This window comes from Pediculus humanus, genomic scaffold (genome assembly GCF_000006295.1).
Source record: "Pediculus humanus corporis 1103172108281 genomic scaffold, whole genome shotgun sequence".
NCBI classification, from domain to species: domain Eukaryota; kingdom Metazoa; phylum Arthropoda; class Insecta; order Psocodea; family Pediculidae; genus Pediculus; species Pediculus humanus.
In genome coordinates, this window is record NW_002987850.1 from 792343 (window position 1) to 810160 (window position 17818).

A 17818-nucleotide genomic window follows, 5' to 3' on the forward strand; every position below is an offset into this window, starting at 1 on the left:
AAAAAAACGGATCAGGTAAGGGAACTTCTACCTTGATATTCCGCCCTCCGATCATAACCCCGTTCATTTGCTCTAGTGCCAATTGAGCCGCTTCCGGTATGTCGTATTCGACAAATGCGAATCCCTTGTGTTTCTGAGTCACGGGATCCCACGACATGTTTATCGATTTTATGGGTCCGAATGGTAAAAATGCTTGACGTATAGTATCCTCCTTCAATTCGAAACTTATGCTCCCCACGTAAACCCTAACAAATATACACAATTTATTATTTTTTTTTTTTTATTATGATGAGCAAGTATGAAAAAAAAAAAATTATCAAGCAAGCAAGCAAGCACAGGGTAATATCGATAGATGAGCGAGAGAGGGGAAGAGAGAGGGGCAAGGGGAAAAGAGAGAGAGAGAGAGAACATTCTAAATACCACAAAATCATATCTTATCAGCAAAACATCATTGATAAGCAACGTCAAATCGTCAAAATGATTCGGAGCTTAACTCATCGATTCTTTTTCAAATCATCATTTTTGTGATATTTAGAAAATTTTATCATATTTCATAAATACCTGATAGGTATTTAAAAATAATTCATTCTAAATTCAAAAAAAAGTTAAATATTGTTAAAATGATTCTCTTCGCTTGTTGGAGAAAAAGCTAAATGTTATGATTAATTAATTAATTAATTACGGAAATAATAATAATAATAGGTAATTTACTTACCTGCACATAAGTGCGAGTGCTTGTTGCCTTTGAACTTGATTTCTTTGACTTGCCATTTGCTGGAAAAGAATCACGGAAATCACATTCCATCAGTATAATTCGTGAGTTATTCATATTGTATTTCGTACAAACGGGGAATTTTCATGAGAAACCATCAGTTTTTTTTTTTTTTTTTTTTGTCTATTATAGTTAATAAATATTTTTTTAAAAAAAAAAAAAAAGCCGCAATGGCAGCGTTTCAAGCGAACAAACTATATAATTTTTTTTTTTTTTTGTAAGTTAATAATATTACTTACATAAATTTTAACAGGGTTATGGGGGGGGCAGGGACAATTCTAAAATAATACTACTTTTTTTTTTTTTTTTTTTTAAAGTTAAAAAAAAAAAAATATTTAGGAATGGATTGGCTAACCTGGACATTAAAAGGATCCATTGTTGCCGTAGGTGTTGCTTATTTTTCTAGAAAAGGACCAGGAAAATATTAAAAGAGTGTGGAGAAGAGAAAAAAAAAAAAAAAAAAAAAAATTTTTACGGGTAATAAATTAACCTAATCTTTATAAATTATAATTTTTTTTTTTTTTTAAAGGGTTGTTAGATGTAGCTTTTCAGGCCTGAAAAAAACCTCAGGTTCATCAGGCGACCCACATATTCGTCATTTGTTTTAGAAAAAAAAACATTTGCGAGCAAGGATGAAATATTTTTCATCATCATCAAAGCTATAATTTTCCTTTTAAATAATAATAATAATAATAATAATAAAACTTTAACCGTAATTTTTATGAGGAAAAAAAAAAAAATAATAATCGTGAAAAAGGAACATTTTTCAAACGAAAAAATGAAAAAAAATAAATGAATAAAAATTTTACCTGCTGTTGATGTGCTAAAGTTTGCTTCATTAAAACCATTTTAATGCTTTGCTCCATGGCGTATTTTTTTGCCTTTTTAACAGCTTCTTCTTGATCGGAAGTCAATTTGGGAAGACCTCCTCCTAAAACACTGACCAAGGCTGACTTCGCACCGGGGCCTATAAAATAAATATCATACGTCCTTTAACTTATAATTATAAATTTAACAATAATTTTGATTTGGCTAAAGCTGAAATGCAACAGGGAAAATTTTTACTTATTGAACGAAAAATCAGTAAAATAATGAATGAAACTCACCTGGTACTAGAGCACCAGTTTGATTGAGGTCATAGATCGGTCCGGGAAGAAATTCAGAGGCTATGCTCTCTCCTATAACAATACAAAAAAAAGAATTAAATTTTTGATTAAATTAAAAGGGAAAGCGATTATTATTATTATGTCGTTTGTGTTATCTTAAGTAATAACCAATAATATTAATAAAGAATAAAGGCTAGCAATATAAGAGAATTTATGATAATAAAAAAGTTTCAACCCCTTATTTATTATTTTCATTCTTCATTTTAAAACAATTTTTGTTACGTTTTTAAATAAATAAATAGATACGGAATTTATTTTTCAAATTGTTGGTAAAGACCTTAAGACCTAATACATAAACTTAAATGTAAGAAAAGTTTATAAATTATTATTAAAACGTTATAAAAAAATGTATATTTCTTACAAAAAAAAAAAAAAAAAAGAAAAAAATGCTTATAAATTTATAAGCACCTGATAAAATCAATGAAAGCACTTATGATTTTAATTGTTGTCACTGTTAAACGAACATTTTATTCAGTTTTTTTCTCTAAGAATCTAAATAAAATATATTTTACCAAATTCGAGTCAAGTTGTTGTTGTTAATCCTATCATTTTGCTTTATTTAAAATCATTTTTTTTTTGTCTCCACACATTCATTTAGCTATAAGAAAAGATTCTTATTTAGAAAAAAACTGACTACTAACAGAAAACTTATACAAATTAACCTTTACCAAAAAGGGTCATGTCAGATGGTGGTATGTGAAGGAGGTCCCCTCAATCACGTAGTCCGCATCATGGTTGTATCATATCATCTCAACATGACAACCCTACCCATAAAAACACAAAAGAGAAAGAACAAAAACCGATTAAAAATGCCATAGCAATTTGAATTAAAAAACAAGACTGTGATTATATAATTATTCAGAAACTTGTAAGCAGAGTATAAAAATTTAAAATTTTTAACATCATTATTAATACATTATTCGTGAAAATAATATCAACATTTTTTTAAAACTGTTACAAGTTTTTGAAATGAAAGATTGAACAATTGACAAAAAATTTTTTTAATATCACAGCTTCTTAAAACAGTTAAAAATAATATCCAAATGTAGAGGCTGCTTCTTTTCTGGAGCACCAAAAAACATTACAACAGCGTATCTAACCATCTGCGAACAATAAGCAGAGAGAAAAGAAAATTTAATAATGTGCTATCATCATGTTTTTTAATAGTATAATTAGTTGCTCTAAAATCTCTCTCGAATTTAAAACTTTATGTTTCTTCTAATGTTTAATCTCACAATTAATCACCAATAAATACTTAATTAAATAACTTAATGTGCTGTCAAGTTCCCACGATGATTAATATAATTTCATTTAATTATAAAATACATTTATAACAATAATATTTTCAACAATATTTTTAAAAAAAAAAAGAATACAAAATTATTTTATAAATACAAAAACACCTTAGAAACTATGAAAAACTAAAATCTGCAAATATAATTCTAACATTACTTAGTGTAAATAAATTTTTAACAATTCATAAAAATAAACTCCTTATCGATTCCAAAAAAAGTAAACAATATTTAATAATTGGAGTAACAAAAAAACTATTTTTCTCCAAATATTAAATTTCATTCAATATTCTGAATTTATACAATATGTTATACAGTATCTTAAAACTTTACAATTGTAACATTTCTTTGGTAAATAAAACTTTTTAAACAATTACATTACTTTCGATTATTTTTTATACTATAATTATTAAACAAATTAAAATTAAAAGTATTGCCAAATATTTTACATTTTAATTAAACCATTTAATTTTAGATAATTTATGTATGTGTACACAAAAATGACCATAAAGTGATCTAAACAATAAATTGTTTGCGACTTAATAATATATAACACGATTTTACATTAATACAAAATAAAATACAGTAAAAAAGAAATAAATATACTAAATAGATATTTTTTTTTTAAATAAGATTTTGATAGTAGTTACAATATATACCTTATTAACATGTATACTAAAATAAAATTACCCCAAATTTTTTTTTTTTTTTTTTTTTTAATAGAAGAATAAATAAATTGATAATCTAAACTTACCTCCCTCAACTTCACCCTTTTTGATTTGAGTTTCTGCATTATTTTCTATAGGTGGTGGAGGCATTGGTGGAAGGGGAGGCTGAGTTGTTGTGGGCTAAAAAAAAAAAAAAAAAAAATGCAAAATTGTATCGATTTGAAAAATTGCTTTAAAAAATAATAATAATAATAATCAAATATTAAATGTTCATAATAAACACATATGAAGTACAAAAAAAAAAGTACAGTTTTAAATTAATTACTCCTATTAATGGCTAAAATTTAGTAGAATTTGTATAAACCGCTACTAGTATCATAGACACGTTTGAAGTTAAAATGCAAAATTTATTCGTAGGAATTATTCAATAAAATAAAGTACACGAACCATTCTGCTACCTCCATTTACGGTACCATAGTTAGAAAATCCCATCATTGTATTGTCTTAGATATAAAATCACTTCATATTTTAAAAAAGAAAGGCATTGTTAATCATAAACGCTAACAATTGCGATCGATTATAGGCGTCACATTACGTCATAGAATATTTCATGTCTAAATATCCGGTTCCTGTATTAGCACCTTTGATGTTATTTGCCGAGTAAAATGTGCGAATTTTCACCGACTACTTCAGAAACTCCGTCTTCGGACAGTAATTTCCGAACCGATTCCCCCTTTTCACGTAAAATTTCTTCTATATTTTTTTTACCATTTAAATCGGTAAACCAATTTAAGTTGTCTGCAATTAAATGATTATTCTGACAACCCTCGCAAGTAATTATCACTACGCCAGATTTATACGCAATCTTTGACATAAATTTCTTATTCCTCGTATTACACTTTTTACAAGTGAATTCGATGTAAAGTTTACCACTTATTGAGTCGGAACTAAAATTATTTTCCGATAAATACCTACTTAAACTTTTTAAATTTAGTAGAGGATTTCTATTGTAATTATTTATAAACCGACTTTTTTCAACGTTTAATGTAAAACCGCACTTAGTGATTGTATTTAAAAAATTACACTTGCCAAGCCGTAAAAGTGAATTAAACGTTCTAAAGTAACATTGAAAAGCCATTCACTGTTAAGGAAAGAAAAAAAAAAAAAAAAAAAGAAAAGAAAATGCAGACAACTAAAACCAATTTCCTTTGTCTCTATGACCAAAATTTGTACTAATGAAGTAATATATTGGGTTGCAAGAACCCAAGTTTAGTAGCAAACAAAATGGCGTCGGAAGATATTGTAGTGTTGACAAACAAATTTAACTTAGATTTTTTATTTACCTCAATGAAAATTTTAGGAAAAGCTTTATAAAAATTAATAATGGGATATATTGTATTCGCAATAAATATGATTTTGCAAAATGTTCATAATAACTTTAATAGATATTGTTTATAAGAAAATTAAAATTTATTTTAATAAATAAATCAAAATTATTTTTTAATCATGTTATTAATGAAAATATGGTTTTACTGTTTATTTTTTATAATTCAAAACAGTATTATTATTCGTGCTGAGCAAAAAATTTCTGTGGATTGTCCTGCGAAATGCACTTGTAATATTATTCGTGCTAAAGATAGCGGATCTTCCTCAGAAGAATGGTCAAAAGTAAAGTGCGGGCGAAATCATTATGAAAAATTATTTATTGAGGATTTAAAATTAAATGAGGTGGAACCTCATATTTTACAATTGGAACTTGCTCTAAACATCACTGTTTTAGAAAATTCATTTTTAAAATTAATCTCATTAGAAAAATTAGACCTTAGTAAGAATGGAATAGAGGAAATTGATGATAAAGCTTTTATACATCTTACAAATCTAAAAAAATTAGACTTATCTAATAATAAAATTTCTATTCTTCACAAAAAAATTTTTGAACCACTACAATATCTTGAAAGACTCAAAATAAATAACAATTTAATTACTCATGTTTACAGAGGAGTTTTCGACTACTTAACATCATTAAGAAGTTTGTGAGTAAAATATTATTTTATAAATTGTCATTGAAATTAAAATGAAATAATTTTTGAATAAAAATTTTCAAATTAAATAAATTTTATTTTTACAGAGATATTTCTGAAAATCCATTAAATTGTGACTGTTCTTTAATATGGATTATAGAATGGTCAAAAAACAATTTAATTAAATTGATGCAGCTTCCTAAATGTAAATCTCCTCATTCCAACAAAGAAATTTTGTTAAGAAAGTTAAAATTAGACTGTGAAGAAGAATCTAGTTTTTATTCGAAATCATTTAAATTAGAATTGAAACCTATGCATAATCAAATAGTTTTCGAAGGAGATTCACTTAATCTTCGATGTAGGAGTCACACTTTTAGAAAAAATAGAGATGAAGGTAAAGATGCACAAGTTACCTGGTCATGGAAAAATAAAGATCCTACATCTTATTTTGATAAGATAAAAATTGAAAATCAGTCAGTTGTTGAAAATGGTTTCGTGGAAAGCCAGCTTAAAATTGATAAAATTCAAAAGAGTCATGGTGGGGATTGGCACTGTCATTTATTATCAGAATCAGGGAATCATTCAAGCTCAATTTCAGTAATAGTTTTATCAGATGATAGTAAATACTGCCCACAAACTGAAACAAAAAATAACAAAGGAATGTACTTATGGCCAAAAACTATTGGCGGTTTTACTGTTGATCTGCCATGTGCTGTGAAACAACTTAGTATTGTAGGGAAAAAAATTGAGCCAAGAGCAATTCATAGCTGCAACGAAGCAGGGTTTTGGGAAAATTTAAACACAACTTTTTGCCCTTATGTCAGTGAAACTACTCGAATTTTGGAACAGTTTTCCCAAGTTAATTTATCTATTGCCAAAGGAAGTGTTTTGGACAGTGCATTAAAATTAAAAAATTTCACCGGTACTGGAGAAAACTTGACTGATGTAATGGATATTGTTTTCATTTCGAAAACTATTGAAAACTACTTAATGTTTGTGAAACAAGAAAAAGATTTAGGATATGTTTTAGTAGATATAGTGGCCAAAATAATGGAATTATCTAAAAATCTTTTGAAAAATGCACAAAAGGAAGATGCATCATGCTCTAAATTAGTTCAATCTCTTGAAGTGATTTGCAAAGACATACCTAATTTTCAATCACATAAAACAAATTTAGTCGTAGAAGAATTTGGAAGTACAGGAGCATTTTCCGGGATAAGATGCATCTGGTATATAAATACTCATGGTGGGAAGGCTCCTAAAAAATTTTTTCATTGTTCGACAAGTAATAGAACTTTACTTGAAAGTTCTGATAGAATAATTGAAGCTTCAATTCAAATTCCTGCATCTCTTTTTACACAATTAGAGATGCAAGGGAAGCTTACCCATAATATTTGGCAATTAATTATTAGCATGTATGAAAATAATAATTTGTTTCCAAGTCTATCTAACTCAAATGAAGATGTTACTTCTTGCGTTATCGGTTCAAAATTAGGTAAGATCTTTATTGTAGTATGAATAGCATATACAATGCTTTGCGGTTTCCATCATTTAAAATATTTTTGCAGTCGGAGTAGAAGTTACAAACTTGACAGAACCTGTTTACTTAATGTTAAGGGTTCCACCCTCATCATACACTACATTGGCAAAACCTGTTTTATGGGATCAATTTGCAAATAATGGTAGTGGAGGTTGGATTGAAGAAGGTTGCCAATCATCACATTATACACATGGAATGGTAGTATTTCATTGCAATAGGTTTGGATACTTTGGATTACTTCAAGACACAAGATACCTGTATGAATATTCAAGAGGGTAAATAAAAAAATTACACTTAAATTTTATGACAAACTTTAAAAATTTAAGAGGTTATTTATGAGTGACGTCATTCAAAAATTGTTTTTTTAGTTACAATGGCGGTAAATCACGATTGTGCCATCCTGCTATATATACAGGTTCATTTATTTTAATTGTGTGCTTATTAACATCATTTATAACATATGTAATATCTCATAGCTTTATTCAAATGTCAAGAAGAGCCAAACATGCAGTTGTAAATACTTGGATTTCGATATCCCTTTTGTGTTTTATATTTAGGTGAGTAAAGTAAATTTTTTAATTGGATTTTATGAAAATTATTTCAGTGAAGTACTGATTTTTTTTTTTTTTTATTTTAGTTGCGGAATTTATCAGACAGGAAATGCTGCTTTATGTCAAAGCATCGGTATAGTTTTACATTACTTATTTTTGTCCACTCTTCTGTGGATGACCGTTTCAGCGAGTAACATGTACAAAAGGCTATCCAAAGCAGATTCATTAGACACTACTCCTGAAGATGATCTTCCTCCCGGAGCACCCATTCAAAAACCAATTTTGGGACTCTACTTAGTCGGATGGGGAATAGGATTAATTGTTTGTGGAATTTCGGGAGCTGTTAATTTAAAAGAATACGCTGGGAGAAAATTTTGTTTTCTGGAATTCGGTCCCGCATTGAGTGCCGTTTACGTACCAGCAGGCATGCTTTTTTCCTTTTTGATTCTCTTATATATTTTAACGTTATGTGCAATTCGTAATAATGATTTGAATGGGCAGTTGTCCGAAGGGACTCAAGGAACGGAAAATGTCGATTTAGAATTATTAGAAGTTCCTCCTGTGCTGAATACGACTGACAGAAGAAGCGTCCAAAGTATCGTGACGACAGATTCTGATGATATAGAAGATCCTGAGCATTCTCCCATAATTCAGTTAAAAGCTCACATTATCGTATTATTATTGTATTGTTTTATATGCATTTTAGCCGCTCTTTCCCTTGTAGAAAACATGCCAAATACTTTTTTTTACCAGCAAGAGATTTGCAGTATTTTGTATTGTTTACTATCCTTTTGTTTAGGTGCTTTTATTTTATACTTTTACTGTGTGGCAAGAAGCGATGTACGTTCACAGTGGACCATATTAAAAAAAGTTTTCAAAGGTCAAAAATTTCATTGCTGTCGCAGTCGAAGCGTGTCCGATACTCATGGAAATGTTCAAATGACTTCTTCTGTTAATATTCCAAATGGTTCAAACGCGCGTCATACTGTTTCTGCTTTGTCTTCGTCAAGCGTGAATTCGTCAGCCTTAACTGCCAAATCGAATAGTCACAACAGCAATAGAATAAAAGCGGTTAAAAAATTAAATAATTGCGACAGCTTAAAAGAACCGATGAGTGTTCACAGCTCTACTGCAAACAATGTAAATTTGGTAGCCATGCACAGACAAATGTACCGATCGAATATCAGCGTACCGAATTATCGTGAAATAATAGGTCCGGATTGCGCGGAAGCATTTTACAATCCGAGACAGAGTATAGTTGCTCGTAAATTTTTCAAAAAACAAAGACGGAACAAAAGAAACGATTTGGGTTTAAGACGAAGAGGAGATGGAGGTGGCACGAGTGAGGGAGAAGCGTCACAGGCGAGGAGAACTTGGAGACCAAGTGCAGAAAGTGCCGTTTTCCTTTCTTCGGATATGGAAAACGTAAACGAAAAAGGCGACGGAAATCATTTTGTTTACAAATGTAAATTAAATTCCGGAAACAATCATTTACCGAACGAAAGGATAAAAAAGAGTGTTTCCTCAAAGAAAAATAACGGAGAACTAATGATGTCCGATAGCGATGGGGAGAATAAAATACCATTGGATAGATTGGTGATTGGTGCCGAAGAAGAAATGGGTGGTAAATTGCCCGTGGTAAAAACCAACAACGGTCACGTTTCCTCCTACGACTGTTGCCTGAGTCGAGTGGATGAATTGTCCGCATCGGAAGACATGACATTTTCTCCCGCGATATCAAAAGATGCCGACAAGGAACTCCTGTCGGAAAATTCCGCGGTCGGTCACAGTCCGTGTTGCGATTGTAACGACCTGAATAATTTATCAAACTATCGCAACGTCGAACTTCAATGCAGTCTGGGAGAAAACAGTTGTTCGGATATCAATTCCGAGATGAATTATTGCGAATGCGGCGTAAACGTGGATTCTCATTATGCAGACGACAACGGTTATAATTTTTCGGATAAATGCAACAACGTTCGCCATTCGAACGAACATGATAATGATGATAATTCAATGATATCGACAGACGACGTTTTAAATTGCGATTCTTTTAATAAAAAAATAGACGAATTTAATTTAAATACGGATTCGCAACGATTCGATGATGAATTATTACTTTATAATAAGACTGATAGCTCTTTAAATTTAAATAACTCAGCACGACAATGTACAAATGTATTAAATACACAAATAAATAATTGTAATTCAGTTAAAAATATGTCGATTCAATCAGAATGTGAAAATGAAAAAGAATCGTTGATTAATTTTAACGAAATAAATGATAAAACTAAAAAAGAAACAAGCGTTTAAAGTTCAAATAATAATTTTTTATAATTTTTTCTTTTTAAATACTCAAATAGTTTTTTAAAAAATTTGAATCAGTAACAATGAGTTAATCAGTATCAATCAATAGTACAAAATAAATAAAAAATATTTTTAAGTAAATAATAATAATAATTTTTTAAATCAGTTAGAATTCATCTTTTACAAAAAAAAAAAAAGGTTCTATACCCCTTTTTATTATCATTATTATTTTTATAAATTTAATTTTTTTTGAAGTTTTAATCATATTTTTAAACGAATCAGCATTTTTTTTATTTTTTTTTTATATATATAAGAATGTAAATTTTTTTTTTTTTACATTGAAAATATTTATTATAAATCAAATTTTTAAATAATGAAATTGTTTTTTATAAAAAAAAAAAAAAAAATGCAAATCAATGTATTAATCATTATTATTATTTTTTAATCATGTAAATTTAAGAATGTATTATATCGTTCTTAATTTTTTTATAATATTTTTATTATTATTATTAATAGTTTAAATTTTATTAATATTTTGTAAAAAAAAAATTTTTTTGACAGTATTATTTTATTTATTGATATTTTTTTTTTTAATATAAATGTGAATAAATTTTTATGGCTTTTATTAAATATAAAAAAAAATTTAAAAATTGGTTGGTTTTGTATTTAAGTTAAAATGTGCCTGTGCCTGCCTATGCTTTGTTAATCAAGGTACAAAAAATTAATTAATTAAGTTTAAAGGCAGCTTTTTATATATTAGAAAAACTTTTGCTTTTTTATTGAATAAGTTTTAATAATTAATATTTTTGTGATTTTTTTTTTTTTTTATAAAAATTTATATTGGATTAAAATATAATTTAAAAAAAAATGATGGTATTTACTGAATGATACTTAATAAACCTTGTCAAAGATAATAATAATAATAATTATTATATAGATTTTTGGCTAATGATTTCTTTTATGCCTAATAACAATTAAAAAAGAATTAAATGGATTGTAAATGTTTAATTAAGTAGAAAGACTTTTTTTTTTAATCCGTTATTTAGTTTTATAAATAAATTTATTGATTTTTTTTTTTAATATTTTTGTATCAATTTTGGAAATTTAAAAAAAAAAAAATGGTTACGCAGATGCATGTATAATTGCATGCACCGTTTAAATATAATCATGTTCAGATAAATGAAAGTTTTATAATTTTTTGTTTTTTAAGAATTGGATTTGTATTAATTATTTGAAGAAATAAAAATATCATGCGATTGTCAATCATTTTAAATTCAATAAAATATATCGAATTTTAAATTTTTTTTCAAAAACGAAAGTTTTAGTTAAGAAAATTGAATATTATGTCGTGGCAATAGTAAGAGCGGATTCCGCCATTTTGTAACAAGTACGCTTGTTTTGGTTTTTATTTTTTTTTTAATAATTGAAATGATAGCTTTCTAAAGAAATGTTTTTGTTATTTTAAAAAGAAATTTTTATCAATCAGACAAAAGTCATGTACATTAAACAGGTATTATTTAAAGTTATCTATGTTTTATTGTAAATTATTCCCCGTATTATTTTTATTTACAAATTTATATTTCTTTCATTATAAATACTTTACACTGTAGGTTTAAAAATAATTTAAAATTTACTTTGAAGCTTATTTTAAATTTTATAAAATTGGATAATAATATAATTAAGTAATTTTATTTTACAAATTATGTTTAAAAATTTTAGAGTTTTAACAATATAATAGTAATTAAATGTATACTCAAATAAAATTATATTGAGTTTAATTTATTTTTTTGATTTTTAAACAGTAGTTAAAGTAAATTAAACATTTGTCAGGAGTTATTATTTAATTTTAATCATAGTTTCGTTTTTAATTACAGGTTATTATACAAGGTTTTAAAAGTTATAGAGAACAAACAGTTGTCGAGCCTTTCGATCACAGGCATAATGTTGTAGTAGGTCGTAATGGGTCTGGTAAAAGTAATTTTTTTTATGGTAAGCCAAACTATTAATAATTATTAAAATGAGATTTAATATAATCTACATAATAACATATATTTTATTTATTTTTTTTCAGCAATTCAATTTGTACTCAGCGATGAATTTTCTCATCTTAGACCAGAACAAAGGCAAGCTTTGTTACACGAAGGAACAGGACCAAGAGTTATGACAGCATATGTCGAGATTTTATTCGATAACTCTGACGGCAGAATACCAGTAAGTTTTAAAATCTTTTTGTTAAAAGTTTCACCTTAAAATTTGTTTTATATATATATATTTACTTTATAGATAGAAAGAGATGAAGTACCACTTCGAAGGGTTATTGGTGCCAAAAAAGATTCCTACTTTTTAAACAAAAAAAATGTGCCTAGACAGGATGTTATGAATCTTTTGGAATCGGCAGGTTTTTCAAGGTCTAATCCTTATTACATAGTTAAGCAAGGAAAGGTAATTTTTAATTATAATTAAGTTATTTTAAATAATTTAATTACAAAGATATTTTTTCAATTTAATTATAATTTTTATTGATCAGATTAATCAAATGGCTACAGCTCCTGATTCTCAAAGACTAAAACTTTTGAGAGAGGTAGCTGGAACAAGAGTTTATGATGAAAGACGAGAGGAATCTCAGAACATTCTTCAAGACACCAAAACGAAAATAGCCAAAATTGATGATTTTTTGCATACAATCGATGAAAGATTAAAAACATTAGAAGAAGAAAAGGAAGAATTAAAAGAATACCAAAAATGGGATAAAGTTAGAAGATCATTAGAATATTGTATTTTTGATAAAGAATTAAAAGAGGCTCAAAAAAAATTGAGAGAGGTATAAAACATAGAATTTAAAATTTTTTTAATAATATTATATTACATTTTCAACATTTTTAAAGCTGGAAGATCACAGAAAAAATTCAAATGAAGTTCAAAATAAGCTTAATAACGAGTTGAAAAAGTCTCAAGATGAAGTTCATAAAGCTAGTCAGGCATTACGTAAAGCGAAAAAAGATGTCACAGAGGCAAAATATCAGAGAGATGCATTAAGTTCTGAACAGGCTCAACTCCTTAAAGAAAAAACAAAGTTGGAACTTACAATAAAAGATTTGACAGATGAAGTTTCCGGGGATAATAAATCCAAAGAAAGAGCTGAATCGGAATTAAATAAATTAAAAGAACAAATTGATGAGAAAAAAAAACAATTGGAAAGAATAAAACCTCAGTATGAAGAAATGAAAAAAAAAGAAGAAAATTGCAATAGGGAGTAAGTATCTTTTATATTAAATAATTTATTTTAATATATTATATAATTATATTTTATTTTACACAGATTAGCATTAAAAGAACAAAAACGTAAAGAATTGTACGCTAAACAGGGAAGGGGATCTCAGTTTACGTCTAAAGAAGAAAGAGATCAGTGGATTCAAAAAGAATTGAAATTATTAAGGAAACAAATAAAAGACAAAGAAGAGCACAGGGATAAAATTGCTGCCGATTTGGAAAAAGATGCCAAGAGATCCGTGGAATTAGAAAAGGAAATTGAAGGGAGAACAAAAGACATGGAATTACTCAGAATGGAAATCGATAGGCATAATAAGGATTTTTACGAAATAAAAAAGAAAAAAGATCAACTACAAGTTAAAAGAGGGTAAATATTTTTAAAATTTAATATTTAACTTAATGTTAGTTAATGCTTAAAATTTAAAATTAATTTTTTTTTTAGAGAATTATGGCGAAAAGAAACTCAGTTGAATCAACAATTAACTTCTGCTAAAGAAGATCTCGCTAAGGCTGATCAAGCATTGCGTTCATTAGCTGGAAAGGTAATTTACATGTTTTTTCCGGGATTTAAGTACAAAAATAAAAATTAAATAAATAATATTTTCAGCCCACTTTAAATGGTCGAGACAGTGTATGCAAGGTATTAGAAACGTTTCGGGAAAGGGGTGGTCATTGGAAAGAAATCGCGGATAAATATTATAATCCAGTCATCGAAAATTTCACTTGTGCCGAGAATATTTACACCGCCGTGGAAGTTACAGCCGGTGCCAGATTATTTCATCACATAGTCGAATCTGATAGAGTGGGAACGGAAATTTTAAAAGAAATGAATAAGCAAAAGTTGCCTGGAGAAGTTACATTCATGCCTTTAAATCGATTAATAGTTAGGGAGCAAAGTTATCCGCAGACGGAGGTAAGAAAATGTGCGCAATTAAAAATTTTCACCGATTTCGAGTACTCGTTATATTAATCTCTCATTCATATTTATGTAGGACGCTATTCCCATGGTATCGAAGTTAGTTTACGAGCCCAAGTACGAAAAAGCCATGAAATATTTGTTTGGAAAAACCCTCATTTGTCGAAATTTAGAATCGGCCACGAATTTAGCTCGTAGCACCGGCCTCGATTGTGTTACACTAGACGGTGATCAGGTATCTTCCAAAGGATCTTTAACCGGAGGATACTTTAATAGTTCTCGCTCTCGTTTGGAAACTCAGAAAAAGCGTACGGAGCATAAGACTGAAATGCGAAAAATAGAGGATGAATTAAACGAGCTTAAAAATGAAATGAAAGCAATGGAACAGGAAATTAGTGCCGTGGTATCGGATTTGCAAAAAACGGAAAATAAAAACGCCAAACATAAGTAAATACAATTTATGATGCTTAAAATTAAAAAAAAAATGGTATGGCTACAACAAATTTAAAAATTTCAGAGATAATTACGATCAGTGCAAAAGTCAAATAAGGTTGATGAAAGAAGAATTGCAAGGTATCGAAAGGTATAAGAACCCGAAGGAAAGATCTCTCACTCAATGCACGTCCAGTTTGGAAGCAATAAAGACTACGAAAGAAGGTTTGGAAAATGAGCTGCATCAAGAATTAATGGAGCAACTGTCGAGAGAAGACCAAGAGGTTGTCGATCAATTAAACGACGACATAAGGAGACTAACGCAAGAAAACAAGGAAGCATTTACGATGAGAATGAGATTGGAGGCTGAAAAAAATAAATTGGATAATTTACTGACAAATAATTTAATTCGTCGACACGACGAATTAATTCAAGCTCTACAGGAAATTTCGGTCGAAGATAGGAAAAGACAATTGGAAAATTGCACACTCGAATTGGGTAACGTGGAAGCGAGAATCGCGGAAGTGAATAAGGATTTCAAAGCGATGGAAAAAAGAGTGAAAGAAGCCACGGATAAGGTAAATAAATATAAAATGTCTCTGAATCATTTATACGAATAAGAGTATTAAAATTATTTTTCGTTTCACCCCTTTTTGGCAGCAAAAAAGAGAACAGGGAGCTTTGGAAGAATGGAAAAATAAAGAAAAAATCGCACAGGATAAAATCGATGAAGATTCAAAAGGATTGGAGAAAATTTCAAGCAAAGAAAATGCATTGAAAACTAAAATAGAAGAAGCTCAAAATAAGATAACGGAAATGGGTTCGGTACCATCGGTTGAACTGATACAAAAATATCAGCAACAAAATCAAAAATACGTAAGACGATCGTGCAAAATGTAATAAAATTTTCCTAAAAAAAATAGTCATCACGACACAAATATTTATTTATTTACAGCTTTTTAAAGAGTTGGAAAAAGCAAACAACAACCTGAAAAAATACAGTCACGTGAATAAGAAAGCGTTAGATCAATTCATTAGTTTTTCCGAACAAAAAGAAAAACTTTACGAAAGAAAAGCCGAACTCGATCGAGGGTATGATTTTTTTTTTTTTTTTTTTAAATACCTAAATTCCTGATTTAATTTTCACGCGCGTATATTTGTGCAGAGAGGAAAAAATTCAAGAACTTTTAAATCATTTGGAAACGAGGAAAACGGAAGCCATACAATTCACGTTTAAACAAGTCGCGAAATATTTTTCTGAAGTTTTTAAAAAGCTCGTACCTCAGGGAAGTGGCGAACTCGTCATTCATTCCAACAGGAGCAGTTCTAGTGCCACGAACGAATCTTCGGTATGAATAGAATTTTGTCCGTTTTTATGAATTTCAATGGGTTTCCGTTCTCATCGTTTATAAATTTATGTTATTTTTAGTTGGACGTCACGTCCGCGGACGAGTATACCGGCGTCGGAATTAAAGTTTCGTTTACGTCAACAAAATCTGGAGAAATGAGAGAAATGAATCAATTATCCGGTGGTCAAAAATCATTGGTTGCTCTCGCGCTAATTTTTGCCATTCAAAAATGCGATCCTGCGCCATTTTATTTATTCGACGAAATCGATCAGGTATATTTTATAGTGTTTTTCCCCGCTTTGATGTCGTCATACTAAAATAAACTTTAGGGTCTACGATTTGTAACAAATGATTTTGCAGGCATTGGATGCACAACATAGAAAAGCCGTCGCAGACATGATTCACGAATTATCTAAAACGGCTCAATTCATCACGACCACGTTTCGTCCCGAATTACTGGAACATGCACATAAATTTTACGGAGTCAAATTTCGGAATAAAGTAAGTCACGTGGATTGCGTTTCGCGGGAAGATGCCTACGATTTTGTTGAAGATGACACGACTCACGGATAAATTTTTATTTTTTTATTTTTTTAAAATAAAAAATTTAATTTGGTAGTGGCTTGGGTTATTTTCTAAAATAAAACTGGATTATGCATTTAAAACAATTCACCGGCGGATTTTATGTTATTTGTATGAAAAAAAAAAAAAACATTTTACGTTTTAATCACACGTGTAACGACTTTTAGTTGATTTTTTTTTTGCATTTCTAAATATTTTATATAACATTAATTTGTTTTAATTTTATTCAAATATTGACTTTCCGTTTTAAAATTTCTTATTCGGTAAATTTTATATTTTTTTTTTTTTTTAGGACTTGAATTAATTGTTTTTATTTATTTTTTAAAAAGTAGACTAAAAATTTTATTTTACTTACTTTTTCTTAACTTAATTATACTTTTAATTATTATTTATGTTTACGGGTTTTAAAAACCTTCATTCCGATCCTCCTGTCGTAATTATTTATTATATTATTTTTAAACTGTTTGATTTAAATCGTTTTTTAATATTAATCCTCCATATAAAATCATTTTGTATATTTTAAGGGTATTATTATAATTACATTTTGAAATGAAATAAATTTTGTTTTAATATTATTTATTATGATTTATTTTATTAATTAAATTTTTTTAAAATATATATTTAATAAGTTAATTTATTAGAGAAAAGAAATGGCTCGTATTTTCAAGGTTTTTTTTTTAAATAATGATATTCAAAAACAATATGGCGGACTTTTTTGGCTAATGGCTTTGCTCTTCTTCACTCGTGACCTTTATAGTAGCAAATCAAGTGAGTCGAATGAAAACAATTCGTTGTAAAAAATTTTTTCACGGATTTTTTTTTTATTGTTACAACCGTAGATGGTTTTTATTTGATAAAATGTAAAAGTTTTTAACAATCAGTTAATCATTATGTTAAAGTAATTTTAATTATGGAATTGGATATTCCACTAAAAAAAGGATATTTGTTGTTT

The 17818-nt window shown here is 28.3% G+C and overlaps 4 protein-coding genes across 4 annotated transcripts in view; 2 read left to right on the forward strand and 2 right to left on the reverse strand.

Moving 5' to 3' along the window:
* The window catches only part of Phum_PHUM512870 (Poly U-binding-splicing factor half pint, putative), a gene marked incomplete at both ends in the record, with an annotated part of 5887 nt that extends 3268 nt beyond the window's left edge, over positions 1-2619 (reverse strand). The window contains 5 exons of the mRNA XM_002431077.1: positions 32-245; positions 716-774; positions 1582-1739; positions 1879-1950; positions 2601-2619. Coding sequence (XP_002431122.1) covers positions 32-245; positions 716-774; positions 1582-1739; positions 1879-1950; positions 2601-2619 — 522 coding nt within the window. The remainder of the gene's footprint in view (positions 1-31; positions 246-715; positions 775-1581; positions 1740-1878; positions 1951-2600) is intronic.
* Positions 2620-4547: 1928 nt separating this feature from the next.
* Phum_PHUM512980 (uncharacterized protein) lies at positions 4548-5036 on the reverse strand (the record flags this gene model as incomplete). The annotated part of the gene is made up of 1 exon (XM_002431078.1): positions 4548-5036. The coding sequence occupies one exon, from the start codon at positions 5034-5036 to the stop codon at positions 4548-4550; it is 489 nt and encodes a 162-aa protein (XP_002431123.1).
* A 368-nt stretch (positions 5037-5404) lies between these two features.
* Phum_PHUM512990 (class B secretin-like G-protein coupled receptor GPRoca2, putative) lies at positions 5405-10323 on the forward strand (the record flags this gene model as incomplete). The annotated part of the gene is made up of 8 exons (XM_002431079.1): positions 5405-5931; positions 6027-6283; positions 6308-7047; positions 7116-7165; positions 7332-7402; positions 7626-7734; positions 7828-8016; positions 8097-10323. 8 exons carry the CDS (start codon positions 5405-5407, stop codon positions 10321-10323), a joined length of 4170 nt encoding a protein of 1389 aa, XP_002431124.1.
* Positions 10324-11812: 1489 nt separating this feature from the next.
* On the forward strand, positions 11813-16857 carry Phum_PHUM513000 (structural maintenance of chromosome, putative; the record flags this gene model as incomplete). The annotated part of the gene is made up of 16 exons (XM_002431080.1): positions 11813-11827; positions 12192-12306; positions 12389-12528; positions 12601-12759; positions 12845-13138; positions 13203-13570; positions 13637-13954; positions 14030-14129; positions 14195-14500; positions 14580-14950; positions 15021-15513; positions 15596-15811; positions 15891-16027; positions 16101-16284; positions 16365-16556; positions 16645-16857. 16 exons carry the CDS (start codon positions 11813-11815, stop codon positions 16855-16857), a joined length of 3621 nt encoding a protein of 1206 aa, XP_002431125.1.
* Positions 16858-17818: the final 961 nt, after the last annotated feature.